The sequence below is a fragment of the Sus scrofa genome, chromosome 6 (assembly GCF_000003025.6).
Source record: "Sus scrofa isolate TJ Tabasco breed Duroc chromosome 6, Sscrofa11.1, whole genome shotgun sequence".
Classification (NCBI taxonomy): domain Eukaryota; kingdom Metazoa; phylum Chordata; class Mammalia; order Artiodactyla; family Suidae; genus Sus; species Sus scrofa.
Genome location: NC_010448.4, coordinates 25,934,619 through 25,949,206, shown reverse-complemented (window position 1 = coordinate 25,949,206; position 14,588 = coordinate 25,934,619). Strand labels below are relative to the sequence as shown.

General features: G+C 42.9%; 1 protein-coding gene across 1 annotated transcript in view; it reads right to left on the bottom strand.

Moving 5' to 3' along the window:
* The window catches only part of LOC106507571, a 292,237-nt gene extending 277,872 nt beyond the window's left edge, over positions 1 to 14,365 (bottom strand). The window contains exons 1-4 of the mRNA XM_021097535.1: positions 14,342 to 14,365; positions 13,923 to 14,157; positions 9,699 to 9,751; positions 8,543 to 8,629 (exon numbers count right to left, since the gene is read on the bottom strand). Coding sequence (XP_020953194.1) covers positions 8,543 to 8,629; positions 9,699 to 9,751; positions 13,923 to 14,157; positions 14,342 to 14,365 — 399 coding nt within the window. The remainder of the gene's footprint in view (positions 1 to 8,542; positions 8,630 to 9,698; positions 9,752 to 13,922; positions 14,158 to 14,341) is intronic.

Genomic DNA, 14,588 nt, shown 5'->3' with positions numbered 1-14,588 from the left:
CACTTTTCTCTACTGAGTGACTTCTTGCTGCTCACCATCCACACCACATATTAATTATCACTTTGAAAGACATATGGGGCTTCTCCTAGGAGAAATTCTGGTGAATGAAGTTTCTTCGTTGCCTTACAATGGGATTGTGAGCATCTGTTTTGTCCAGACTCAGTGTATTCTTCCAAGACAGATTACCCTGGGAAGTCACTTGAAGACCTCCAGTCGGCATTCCCTTAGTGACACTACAACTTGCTGTCTGCATCTCTCCCACTTGCGTAGGACAGGAAAGCAGACAACCAAGGGGGAAAAAAATCCCAGTAAGACAAGATAGCACATGATTCTGAACCTAATTTTGTGATGCAGAACATAACTTCTGCTGGAACTTGAGCAAGAACACCAGGAATCAGAGGAGTAAATAAAGGCTTCTTGGGGGTGGTAGGTCTTGAAAAATGGCTGGAGAATGCATAACACATAAAGAGAACATCGTGGAGTTCCCGTCGTGGCTCAGTGGTTAACAAATCCGGCTAGGGAACCATGAGGTTGCAGGTTCGATCCCTGGCCTTGCTCGGTGGGTTAAGGATCTGGCGTTGCCGTGAGCTGTGGTGTAGGTTGCAGACACGGCTCGGATCCCGTGTTGCTGTGGCTCTGGCACAGGCTGGCAGCTACAGCTCCGATTAGACCCCTGGCCTGGGAACCTCCATATGCCACGGGAGCGGCCCAAGAAATGGCAAAAAGACCAAGGGAAAAAAAAAAAAGAAAAAAAAATTAAATGCGAACATCGTATGTGAAAAAAACAGGCACACATATTTCTTATATGCTTCCATATATTATTCCACTGAGGCTGTCATACTGTCTGAGTCAGCGCATTCAACATGGGTTTTTAAGCCCCCTGGGAGAAGCGACTAGCCCTATCAAAATTGCTTAGAACAATTTGTTTTCAGGTATCTGTTTAATTTAATTATTCTTGATATACTAGTAATATCTCAAAATCTTCTCACCATCTTGGATTTTCCAACTCCTATTCTTCCACTTACCCTACCAAAGTCCCTTTGGATTTCTCTTTTGGAGAGGATGTGTATGAGCCAAATACGTAACTTCACCTCTTCTCATGCAACTGTGAGGCAGTTCTTCCTATGAAGGAGGCAGTGGCCACAGACTTAAGTGGATTCATTACAGAAAGAATCAAACAAATGAATCTGACTTTGATGATCACAGTTTCACCACCAGCCATACACAGCTAGATACTCAAGAAATGAGAACATTACGGAAAGAGTATCACCTTTTTCCCAAAATAAACCTGGTTTAAGCCTAGGGTTATCATGTTATTCCTCTCTTTTGATTCTCTCTCCTCTCTTCGTCTCCTCTTTCCTGTCTTTTCTTCTCCCCCACGCACTCTACAAAACAGGAGTCCTGACTAATGTCGTGGGCAGGCATACCTGGCCTTGAGTGTGAGTCTGTGGCCAACCAGGAGCAGACTGTTTCACCTCCCAGTGCCTCAGTTCCCCACAACTGCAGGATGGGGTGGAGAGCTTCAACCATTCAGGACAGCTGTGCAGATTCAATGACATAGTGCATGCAAAATGCAAAGTGCCTAGCAGTGGGAATAGGCACTTCTCACCCAGGAGCTACCCTGCAAATAGCAGTTATTATAGACAATTCATAGTAACTGCAGTGGTGGCAGTGGTAGTAATAGTTTCACCATTAGAAATAAATAAACTTTGATCCGAGGCATATGCTGCTCGAACTAGACCTGTTCCAACGTCGACTGAAATGTATACTTGGATGAGATCACGGCTGCCCTGGAATGTCCTCTCCTACCCACAGCAGAGGGCCCCTGGGACGGATGAGGACACCTGTCAGATGGACACACAGCGAGAGTGCCTGTGCCTGGCATGAACCAATACTCTCTGCTCCGAGGAGCAGGGGACCTAGGGCGGAGACCCTTCTGGCCAGACATCCCTCCTTACACGGAGCAGTGGTCTCTCTCCCACTCCCTCAAGTTTCAGCCATTAGTCCCTGTTTTGTACCCCCTGGGGCCAAGCAAGATGAATCTAATCCCTCTGCGTCGCGACAGTGCTTTAGATATTTGAACAAAGTGATCATGTCCCCCCAGAGCATTCTCTTCTCCAAATGACACATCCTCAGATCATTTCTCCATAGAGCTTGCATGCAAGGCCCTTCAATATCCATTGTCAATGTGACACTCTAACACAATCTTTGGAAGAATATAGAGGGCAGACAACCACCTATGCCCTGTGCCGTGTTTATCAATGCGGCGAAGATGCTGTCAGTCACTTTGTGTTGAAACTTACCAACTATGTGATTAAGGAAAAAGAAAACAAATACCCGGATCTACGACATGTGTGTGGGTGTTTGCGCAGGTAAATTGTACATGTATGCATGTATGCGTATATACGTATATACACACATATACATTTGTACATATTTCTTGCTCTCTCTCCCACTAGAGACAATCTTTGTTAAAAGTTTTAATCTCACATGCATGTTATGAGATACAAATGAGTCTACATGTAAACCTCTTATATGGACCAGGTGAGTGTAATGCTACTTATTTTATCCGCACATGCATTGATGCAGTCTATTTGTCAAGGTTTGTGACAGGTTCTAGGGATACAAATTATATATATATTTATTTATTTATCTAGGAATATATATATCCCTAAATTATGTATAAAGTATGGCCTCTGCCCTTAAAGAATTAATAAGAGCCCTGAGAAAAAATTTTTAATGGGCAGTCAAGTACTGTACACTGTCCCCAACTTATGATTTTTCAATTTCACAATGGTGCAAAAGGGATACATGTTCAGTAGAAACTGTACTTGGACTTCTGAATTTTAATCTTTTCTGGGGCTGTGATACATGGTCTGAGAGTCCCTCACGATAATGGGCAGCCCAGGTAGCCCCAGCGCACCAGAAAACAAGGGTAAACAACCCATACACTTAAAACCATGCTGTACCTGGAAATAAACCCTGTTTTTCACTTTCAGAACCGTATTCAATAAATTACATGAGATATTCAATATTTTATTATAGACAGGCTTTGTGCTAATGATTTTACCCAACTATAGGCTAATGTAAATACTCTGAGCACATCTAAGGCAGGCAAGGCTGAGTTATGATGTTGCATAGGTTACGTGTATTAAATCAGGAAAATATTTCTGGAGGCTAGGACACCTGAGCATGGAATTTTCAAAGAATAAATCAGAATTAATCAGTACACGAAGGGGCAAACGTGTTCTAAGCAGAGGGGGCAATATATGCAAAGAGGATGGGCATTTGGACATAAGCAAATTTGAGTAGGGCCCCATGCATCTAGCTCCAGGATGGAGTCATTATAAGATGTTAAATGTCCAGTTTACAGGAAGTTATCACCCCAGCAGATGGCCTGTCAGCTTACATCTGAGAAATACCAGGGCGTGCTGGAATGAGAAGGCTACAGGTAGACACCCAAGGTCCGCAGTGTCTAAGCTGCATGAACTTGGACATAAGCTTATCACCTGACATTAGAGCATCTGCATCAGCAAAATGAGTGCAATGACAACTTAGCAATAATAGAGGGAAGGTACCTTCTAGCAACTGCTTAGGATGGTGCTGCTGCTCCTGCTGCTCACTTACGACATGCTATTTAAGACAGACATTGGCCAAGTGAAACATATAAGTATTCTAGAAGCCACACTGTTAACAAAAGGAAAGTAAAAGATGTTTATCACAGCAAAGCAATTACTGGGTCCTGGGCATGAGGGTGAGGAAGAGGGTTAGGAGGAAGAGGCTGGAAAGGACTGGCTGCTATTTTCAGCTGCCTTTCTGCTGTGAAATCATGCCTCCTTACAAGGGTTAGTCTGGCTACACCTACTTGTTTTACCAGAATCTTCTGTAAATACACAAACTTATAGCTGAAAAAATAGTCTTACTTCATTTTATACATCTGCCACATCCAAAACAGGTTTATCTGATGACTGATTACTTTATAGCATATCTTCCAATGTTTGCTTCTGTGACTTAAGTGACATAAAGAAATTAGATTGTCTGGGTGCACTTTTCCCTTCCCCTTAAAGAATATAAGCAAAGCTATAGGAGGAGATCCCATCAGATTGTAAACACACAAGGAAAATTTTGCTTCTTTTGATAAACATTTCTTAGTCAAGCAAGAACTGGCTGTACTAAGGACTAAATGATGACTCTATGTACACAGCAGAGGACTATTAATGTAATTTGGGCCAGTTAATGGATTCTGCTTTTACTTTATTTTCCCTTCATATTCTATACCAAAATCTCTTTGGAGGGGCTTGGCATGACATAGGTGATTTTTTTTCCCTCCTCTTTGGTCATCATTCCTCTTTGAGGATGTCTTTTTGAATATCCCCTTTGGCAGTAAACATTAGCAAACACTTATTGAACACCTACCATATGCCTGTATGATTTAGATACAGGGATAAAGTATTAATAATTATCGATCTCTAGATATCTCCTACAGAGACAATGGTGGGACAGGCAAGTGCAGGGGATCATACTCTGTGGCAGGATCGAATTGCAGACAAGACTCTTTCTGGGAAGGGAAAGATCAGGACATATTTTTCTGAAATGTTTGATGCCTTAGTTGAATTTTAGAAAGGAAAGATAATGAGAAGTAGGTGTAAGATGAGCAGGAAGCAGAGAGGAAAAAAAAACAACAACAACAACAACACTGAGCATTTACTATATTCTAGGCACTGTGACTTATCACCTTTCTAAATTACCACGATTCACTGAAGGAGGTACAGATATTACTGTCATTTTGTAGATACCAAAAATGAGGATCATGCAGAGGTAAAGTGTTTGCCAATAGTAAGGAGGGGCCATAACCAGAATCCAAACTTGGGGCAGCTCAACTTCCAAGTCCATTGACTGTGTCATGGAATTCTACTCCCTCCTTCAAAAGGAGCAGAGAAGGAGAAAATAGGATGAGCAATGGTATGGACACTTTGGGTAGAAAGGTGAACAGGTAGAAATCTCTGGAGGTCATGAACAGCAAAGGGATTGTTGACAAATGGCCCTAAGTGGCAACATCAGGGGAACTGCTGACCTTGGCACTGAGGTCTGGGAGAAAACATATGCCCCTGTGTGTCTTCTGGCCATTACCACTGTTCCACATCCTATGTCACCTGTGTTTCAGGACAAGACTCCCTGCCTGACACAGAATCAATATAAATGTAACATTTGGACATACTTTTGAAAAACCATGCCTAGAGTGAACATAATCAGTAATCACGGGCTTTTAGAGGGAAGCATAAATGCAGACGTCAAAGGCTTGCTGGTCCAACTCCTAATTTTAGACAAGTAGTTCAGAGCAAGGAAAGTATTGGTCTAAAGTCAGAGTGCAGAACCCAGGTCTCCTGCTCAGAGCTGAGGGATTTCACTTCTTAACCAATGAAACATCAGATGACACTGTCTTTCTGAGCCAGGAGGCTATCTCTAAGGAGGAAAAGAGAGCAGCTTAGTGCCCAAAATGGTTTCATAAAACTGCAGCTTAGAGAACCTTGCCTTCTGTACCTGTTCCCATACTCACACACCTGTCGTTCTCCCGACTCTCCCTCCTCAATAATTAGCACCCTAATCTATTCAATTGCTTGAGTCTGTTTCATGAGAATGATCCTTGGGATTTCTTTCACCTGCTTCCAATCCAAAATATACCTAGAACTTCTACCCTCCTTTGCTGTCCTGGCCTGAGTCCCAGCTAGCAGCTCCTGCTTCCTGGTAAAGTACAACAGCCTGCATGCATCCATTGTGTGTGTGTGTGTGTGTGTGTTTTTTTTTTTTTTTTGTATTGAAGTGTAGTTGACTTACAATATTATACTAGTTTTAAGAACACAACACAGTGATTCAATATTTTTATAGATTATACTCCATATAACATTATTACAAAATAGTGGCTATATTTGCTGTGCTGTATATTATATTCTGGTATCTTACTTATTTTATAACTAGTAGTTTGTATGTCTTAATCCCCTTCACCTATCTTAATCCTCCCCCAAACCCTCTCCCTACTAGTGCGTCCTCTGTATCTGTGAGTTTATTACATTCATTTGTTTTGTTTTTTAGATTCCACATAGAAATGAAAACATACAGTATTGGTCTTTCTCTATCTGACTTATTTCACTAAGCAAAATAACCTCCAGGATCATCCACGTTGCAAGTGGCAAATTTTCATTTTTTAGGGTTGAGTAATATTCCATCACATGTACATATACACATACATGTATGTATACAAGCACAATATCACCTATTCATCTACTGATGGACACTTAGGTTACTTTCATATCTTAGATGTCATAAATAATGCTGCTATAAACAATGGGGTACACATAAAAAAATGTTCAACATCACTAATCATTGGGGAAATGTAAATAAGATATCACCTCACATCTGTTAGAATGACATCAACAAAAAGATAACACAAGAAACGTTGGTGAGGATGTAGAGAAAAGGAAACCTTTGTGCACTGTTGGTGCGAATGTAAATTGGTGTAGCCACTATGGAGAACAACACAGAGGTTGCTCAAAAATTAAAAGCAGAACTACCATATGATCCAGCAATTCCAGTCCTGGTATTTATCTGAAGAAAACGAAAATATCAATTTGAAAATATCCATGTATCCATTCTTGTTCTCATCCACTTATAGCCATAATGCTCCCTGTCGACAAATACAATGAGATCCCTTCTGCCTGAAGGAAAAGACATCAACAACTGCCCACTGCATTTGGGGTACAATTCAGGATTCTTTCCTTGTCCTACAAAGCTCTGGGTTACCTGTCTCTATATTTCCTCCAAGCTCACTAAACATCAGTCTTATAGATATTTTTTAGGTCCTCAAAACCTCCAAATTCCATCTTGCCTCAATGGCCTTATATAGTATATTCCTTCCATCAATGTCCCCTCCCTACTTATCTTAACTAGCCCCTCTGCCTATCTTAATTCTCAGCTTAAAAAGGATACCTTGGAGTCCCCATCTTGGTGCAGTGGAAACAAGTCCGACTAGGAACCATAAGGTTGTGGGTTAGACCCCTGGCCTTGCTCAGTGGGTTAAGGATCCGGTGTTGCCGTGAGCTGTGGTGTAGGTCATAGATGTGGCTTGGAACTGGCATTGCTGTGGCTGTGGTGTAGGCTGGTAGCTACAGCTCTGATTAGATCTCTAGCCTGGGAACCTCCATATGCCGTGGGTGCAGCCCTAAAAAGAAAAAAAAAAAAAAGAATACCTTGAAGGAAGCCTCCACTCACCTCTCCTTACCACCTCTCCCATATAAATTAATTCCCAGTTATATTCCCTTGTAGACTCTGAGCAATTAAATCACATTTAATTATTCATTTATTAGCAAACTATTTGACTTTGAGTAAGCTGTTCAATTTTCTGAGCTCCTCTGTCCTTACCTATAAAATGGGCATAAGAATACTGACTCTGTAGAACAGTTGTAAAGACTGGAATTAAAAGTACTTAATAGGCATTCAATGAATAGCTGTTAAAAGTGTTATTCTTTAATTCTACCCATGCCCAGAACAATACTCTTTGCGGCAGGGAATCAATCATGGCTTAAGACCCAGAACTAAAGAGACTGTCAATCAGGATGGAGAGACTGTTCTGGAACATTGTTTCCAAGAAGAAAGCTCTTGAGCCACCTGTGCAAAATGCTGCATTCCATTTTGACCTACCTGTGCTCTATGGAAACCTCACTATTATCTCTCTGCCACCAAAGATGCAAGTGAATAGGGAAAGAGAAGCAGACACAATTAGATAAAGCACTGAAAAATTCAGCCTGTGCTGTGTAAGTTCATCTAGCTTAAACTGAGGACCCTAAAAAAAAGATTTTTTAAGTCTTCTCCATTGGCTAAGGATCATTTCTGCCTTCCCTCCTCAGCAGTGATAGTCAGCATTTCCATGTTCATGGTTCATGAAAATTGGAACCCTGAGCTCTCAAGTCCTATTGTCCAAATTGTAGATGATTTGCAAAGCAAGCCGGGACCAATCTTGAATAACACTTCCAATGGTTCTTGAGGAGCACAAACATATTTAAATGTGCCTATTCACAAGTTAAAAAGTAATGTAAATGTATGCACAGAGGAACATTGAAATAGCCCTCTGTGAGGCGTTTCAATAAGCCAATCTCTTTGTCCATACAACAAATAAACTAGAATTAGAAATCAGAAGCAGAACTGTCATTATGCATACCTGTAATTCATTTCAGGAAATTCATATGTTCTCGAAAAGTTGTCTGCCCGCCACCATTTTGCAAATTGGATTATATTTTTAAAAGCACTAAATGAGGGAGCTATTTTAACTAGTTTTCAAACGAAACCTTTGGTAACGTGAAGAATCATTTTGCAGTGTGAATAATTGGCATCATTAAATTCACTTTGTAAACAAGGGACACTTGTACCACGTTTAGATTCAAGCCGATGATTCATCTGCTCTGGGTCTGGGGATTCATTCATTCGGTTAGCATTTTTCATGCATATATTATTCATGTATTCATTCTGCAAATATTTACTGAGTGCTTACCATATGTCTGGCACAGTATTTGATGCTGCTCAAGGTACAGGAGTGAATGGGAGAGATGATGTACTTTGCCTGCCTGAAGCTTGTATCCTGGTGGAGAAAGATGACCAATAAAAAAGAGGTAAATTAAAACACATAATACAATGACAAGTAAATATATATGTTATAAACAAGAATAAAGCAGAGGGATAGAAAGTAATGGACTATGGGGGAATAGGTTGAATGGGCGCTTCCACTGCTAAGAGAGCCAAGCAAATCCTGGTTAAACAGGCAAAATGAGGGAGCAAGCCATGAGAAACAGGCGGGGTGCTTCAGGCAAAGGGCAGAGCAAATGCAAATGTCTTGAATCTGGACTACCCTTGCATGTGAACAACCGCAAGAAAAATGAGTATGGCCTGGTGATCAAAGGAGTAATGGGGAGATCAGCAAGATAGTCTGTGGCGGGCTCACACTGCACCCTCTAGGCCTGGAATGGAAGCAGGCATGAGGCAACTGCTCTCAGCACCAGTAGGGGCAGGGGATGAAAGACCCTCAGATTCCACAGATTTCTGCCCATCATGGAAAGACATGGTCTTTCCAAATAGCTGAACATACTTATATCTTGTCTCTTACCTTCTGCACTTCTGCTGACCTTCCTTTTTCTCTCCCTTCCTTCCTTTCACCCTTTCATCTTTTACTCCTTTGGGTACCTACTGTGTTCACTGGTCCTAGGGATTTGATGGATGCCCTTTGCCTCAGGTGCAGAAGGAAGTTCTTCTCCCTCTTCCCCACACACCTCCCCGCCCACAAACATATCAAGACTAGAACCTGTTGGGTGAACTTCTCCACTGAAAGGCAAGCTATGAGTTCCTGTTGTGGCTCAGCGGAAATGAACCTGACCAATATCCATGAGGATGCAGGTTTGATCCCTGGCCTCACTCAGTGGGTTAAGAATCCGGCATTGCTGCAAGCTGCTGTGTAGGTCGCAGATGTGGCTCGGATCTGGTGTTGCTGTGGCTGTGATATAGGCCAGCAGCTATAGCTGTGATGTGACTCCTAGCCTGGGAACCTCCATATGCCACAGATGTGGCCATAAAAAAAAAAAAAAAAACAAGGCATGCAGGTGGGACAACTTGAAGGTCAAACACACATAGATTGGAATCCCAGCTCCAATACTTACCAGCTGTGTTATACTGAGCAGTGCATATAATTTCCTTGTCTCAACTCTCTCATCTGTAAAAAAGGGATAATAATACATACTTTGAAGGAATGTTTTGAGAATTTCTAGTTTTGATATAAGTTGGCGATTAATATTATTACATTATTATTTCTGCCTGCTTTCTTCCTTTCCAAGTTGAACCTCAAAGTAAAGGAAAGGTGTAGTTAAAACAAATTGGTATGGCATTGAAATCACCTTCTGATTTCCTGTCCCCTCTAATGTTCTAGAATACTATATTCATGATTATAGGATATAACCCAAGGGACTTGACAACCCAGGATGACCCAGAATGGTGGCAAAATGGAAATCTATTTCTGCTTGTGGGAGGGCATGTTAACGGCCCCATGACTTTCCCCTTCTCTGTATTCATACTCTTTGCCATGCAACTTCTGAAGTTTCTTCCACTAAAAAGGTAGATTACATTTCTCCACCTCTTACCTTTCAATCTGGGCTTTGGCCAATGAAATGAGATAGAAAAGATTGTTTCCAGTTCTAAGGCTACACCTCAAGACACTGCATATTTCTGCTTGATGTCCTGTGCAGTGGCCATCACCACGAGAATATGCTCAAGCCAGGCCCAGGAAGAGGATAAGAAGTACAGGAGACTGAATGGAGATGCCCCAGCTCAGCCAGGTCTAGACCAGGCAACCCCAGCCAACCCACAGATGAATTCGAGAAAATAACTGTTATTTTAAGCCACTGAGTACTGGGGTCATGCATTCCCTAGTATTCCTGCGGTGGTATGTGACTGATATACTGGACTTTGTTAATAAAAACACTTCTTAGTTAACATTATCAATTAATCAAATATATTGATTGGACTTCTATATTTAATGTACCAGGTGCTAGGGATACAGAAAAAAATCGGGCGGGTATCACTCCTGTCCTTAGGGGACTTAGAGTCTAGGTGAGAAGGAGAGACAAAAGAAATGGGGCAGACTTAAGAGGCTGTGTTTGAGAGAGAGGGGATGGATGCCTGGAGTCCAGGCTTAGCTGGAGACAACTGGCTGACTGCTCCTTGTGGCAGAGCGGGGAATTGCATATAAGAGATGCTTTCATTTTAATAAAGAGTCTGACAGAAAAACTCCTGAATTTCAGCTCTCAAAGGATCCTCCTCAAAACCTACACCGGCTACACTCTCATTTAAAGCTATGGAACTGAGGTTCAGAGAAAGAAAATTACTTACCCAAGGTGATTCAGTGAATGTGCGGCAGATCTAGGCTAGGTCGTGAACCCAGGGCCCCCAACCCTCAAGGTTGGCACACCTAATCCAATATGATGGAGGACAGGCCTAATTTTGAATGGCTAAAATATTCTTGACCAGAAATTTTATTACCAATATCATTTATGGTAAGATTAATCACCATCATCATTATAAGTTGTAACTGTAACATAACTCCTTTCTTGCTCAGGTGATTTAAGGTGTGATGATGATCAGATCTCATAATTAATAGTAGTAATTAATAACTGTCAGTGATTGAGCTGCTGCTCCAAGCACAGTGCTTACTGCTCCAGGTATGTGGGCACATTTAATCCCTGCAACAATCTAGGCACAGATAACAAGCCCGATTTTACAGAATGGGAAACCGAATCTCAGAGATTGAAATCTCGGCTAGTAAGCAGCAGAACCAAGAAGCAGACTCAGATCAAAGGCCTGTAGTCTCCCACTTATCTCTGGGGCCTGAACTATGGGAATCTCCATCTGAAATGTCAGGCATCCTTGTTCAGTCTCCCTTAACGGTCTCCCCCTGCCTGCAGAAGGCATGATGGGAGTCTCCCACAAGCTGATAAAACCTTCCCCCTGTTTGGATCCTATCTCACTTTTTATACCGTTTACCAAAGGATGCCTCTAGAGCAGGAAGCTCTGAGCAGGCCTCGGGTAGCCTGGGGCTTCTAAGTGAAAACAAGGAACTGACTCAGCAGGGCCTGGCTATCTTCAGAGAAGAGGACAGGCACATCAAACGAATGAGAGCCTGGTACCTTTGATGAAGGACCCAACAGGAAATTATCAGCCTCTTGCTGACAGGGACAAAGACAAGAAAAGGCCCATTTGAGCCTCATCTCTGTCTGGATTGGAAGAGACAGGAAGCAGAGGGGACTGTTTAATCCTGCCTCCAGAGCAACCGTGAACCTTGGTTTCCTCCCTTAAAGAACAAGGTGAAGGCAAGGTGAGGGAAGTTAAGATAAACACCCAAACTTTTGGCTGCCTGGATGAACTGAATCTTTTAATTTAAGCTGTCAGTGGGTTCTTTTTTTTTCTTTTTCTCTTTTCCTTTTTTAATCCAAACTGTAATCACACAATACTCTACCCAAGTGCTTGATATGGATTTCTAAGACAGATCCTAACATAGTCATAAAAAAAATCCCCTCGGAAATGTGCACTTTGTACTATGTCTATGTGTAGGTGTCTTTAAAATGTCACGAACTAGTATGCCTAACTCTGGTTCCCAGGAATTAATCACTTAGAAGAGTGAAAGGGGGGAATTAACTTGCTTTAACACTTACAAGACTCTACAAAGCAGCCTCGAAAATAAGAACTTGCTGAATAGAAGTATGGTTATCTTTCCATAAGAACTAGAGCTCCTTTTTTTTTTTTTTTTTTTAACATTTCTCTTTCCGAAAAACTGCCTTGCAAAAACTTTTCTCCCTGGGGCTCACCTGCAGGTCACAGATACTCTGGTAATAAAGGTATAAAAGAAATTTTTTGTCTTTCTTTTTGGTTATAATTCAACGAATTTTAGTAAATGTATAGATTTGTGCAACCATCATCATTATCCAAATTTAGAACATTTTCATCACCCAACACAGTTCCCTCATACCGATTTGCCCAATTCCTATTCATACCCTTAGCCAGGAGAAGCACTGATCTGCTTTCAATCTCAATAAATTTGCATTTCCTGAACATTTTATATAAGTGGAATGAGAAAATATGTAGTTTTTGCATCTGGCTTTTAGCATGTTTTTAAGGTTCATTCATGTTGTAACGCATCAGCATTTCTTTCATTTTTAAAGCTGAATAGTATTCCGTTATATGGATATACCATGTTTTGTTTATCCACTCACCAACTGAAAGACATTGAATTGTTTCCAGTTTTTGGCCATAATGACTAATGCAGCTATGGAGAGTCAGGTGCATGTGTTTATGCATAAGTTTGTGCATAAGCTGCCAGTTGTCTTGGATACACTCCCAGGCATAAAACTGTTGGGTTACACAAAGGATTATTGACTGCTGCAATACACTGGGCTCAATCTGACTCAAGGTGAGCAACGTCAGTGGCAATCTACCAAGCAATTTTTAACATTTAAAAAATTTGCTGATTCTATCATTCATGAAAAAGACAGTCTTAAAGAAAAAACAAAACCACCACCACTGCCACCACCATCACCAAACAACTGCTGTCACTGAACCAAAACAAAGGACACATTACAAATAATGTCAGGTTACATGTGACCAGGCTCATTCTTGGACGTTCCTCCAAAATGGAGTTAATGAAACTTCTCACTCATCAATCAACCCCTTAATCATCAATGAATCCCAGGTATCTCCGTATAGGTGCAATTAGACTGAAGGGCCCTTCACCTTCCCTTCCTGTTTACACTTTCACTTAGGTGGAAAGCATGAGAAAATTCAGACAGCCATTACTAGACAAACGGGAGCAAAATCCAAGTGTCTCTGAGGGAGAGTGGGACCCTCGTCCTCTCTCTCCTGTGTATCTTCATTTATAAGCGGAATCATGGAAGTCAAAGCACCCCATCACCATGCTCTGCTCCTTGAGAGTGTGGGGGACCTTGGCAATGGCCTAGGACATATTCAAAGTTTTAGGGCTTACAGCAGACAGAAGTGGCAGATAAATATATACAGGAGCAGAGAGGTTGAGAGGAAGCAAACAGTGTGTGGAAGGGTCTCCCCCAGGGTCAGGGACCAACCTGAGAAGAGGCAGGCACCGTGTCCCACTCATCCGGCTCTCTGGGAAAGCGCTTAGCCTCGTGGGCCTAGGGAGTGCCTATCAAAGCACCCACAAGTTTGCGGCCAGGGTGGGAGTACCTAAGGCCCAGAGGCTTGTCTCCTTCTGACCTTTGGGAGGTAAGGGGATGGAGGAGGGGCGGGCGCACAGAGGCACAAGGGAACCAACAACAGGAAACTCAGCGCCCCCACATTCAGCAGTTTAAAAACCACGGCCTCACCGGGTGCTAAAGACGCGGAGGTAGCAGCAACCTCCGACTCAGGGATCCCGGAGCGTCTGGAATCACGAGGGCTCGCGGGGGTGGGGGCGTGGTGCCTGGATGGCCCCGCCCCGCCCGCCGCCCCTGCGCGCAGCCTGGCGCTGCGTGAGAACCCGAGGGCTCTGTGTCTCGCGGACCCATGCGCCAGCGGCTTGGAGACCAAGGGCAGGCTTTGGCTACCAGCACTCTCCCCCCACTACCCGGTTTCCTTTCCCATTTGCCCGCTGAGGCTTTTTCTTCCTTCTTCGTTCTTTTAACGTTAACTCCTCCGTCCCTCTTCTCCCCTCTCGCTCCCCTCTCCCTCCGCATCCTCTTCCCTTTCTGCCCGGGCCGTCACTCCTTTTCCGTCCTCGTCTCCGTCCGTCCTGGCATTTCTTTACCCCGTTATGCATTTGCTTGTTCATCGTGCCTCCACTTCTGCTTTTTTCGCCATCTCCCACCCGAAAAACTTGTTCCAGCTAGGGGTTCCCACCAGGCCACAGTTGCTCCCCTCTACCCTAGGGACGGCGGTGTTTGCGGGTTCCAACTCCGCTCCCCGAAGCACGAGCGCCCCGCCCAGTCCCTGGCGTGATTCTGAAGCCCTGTCCCCGCCAGCCTTTTCTCCCATCTACTCCGCGTGGGCAGGAA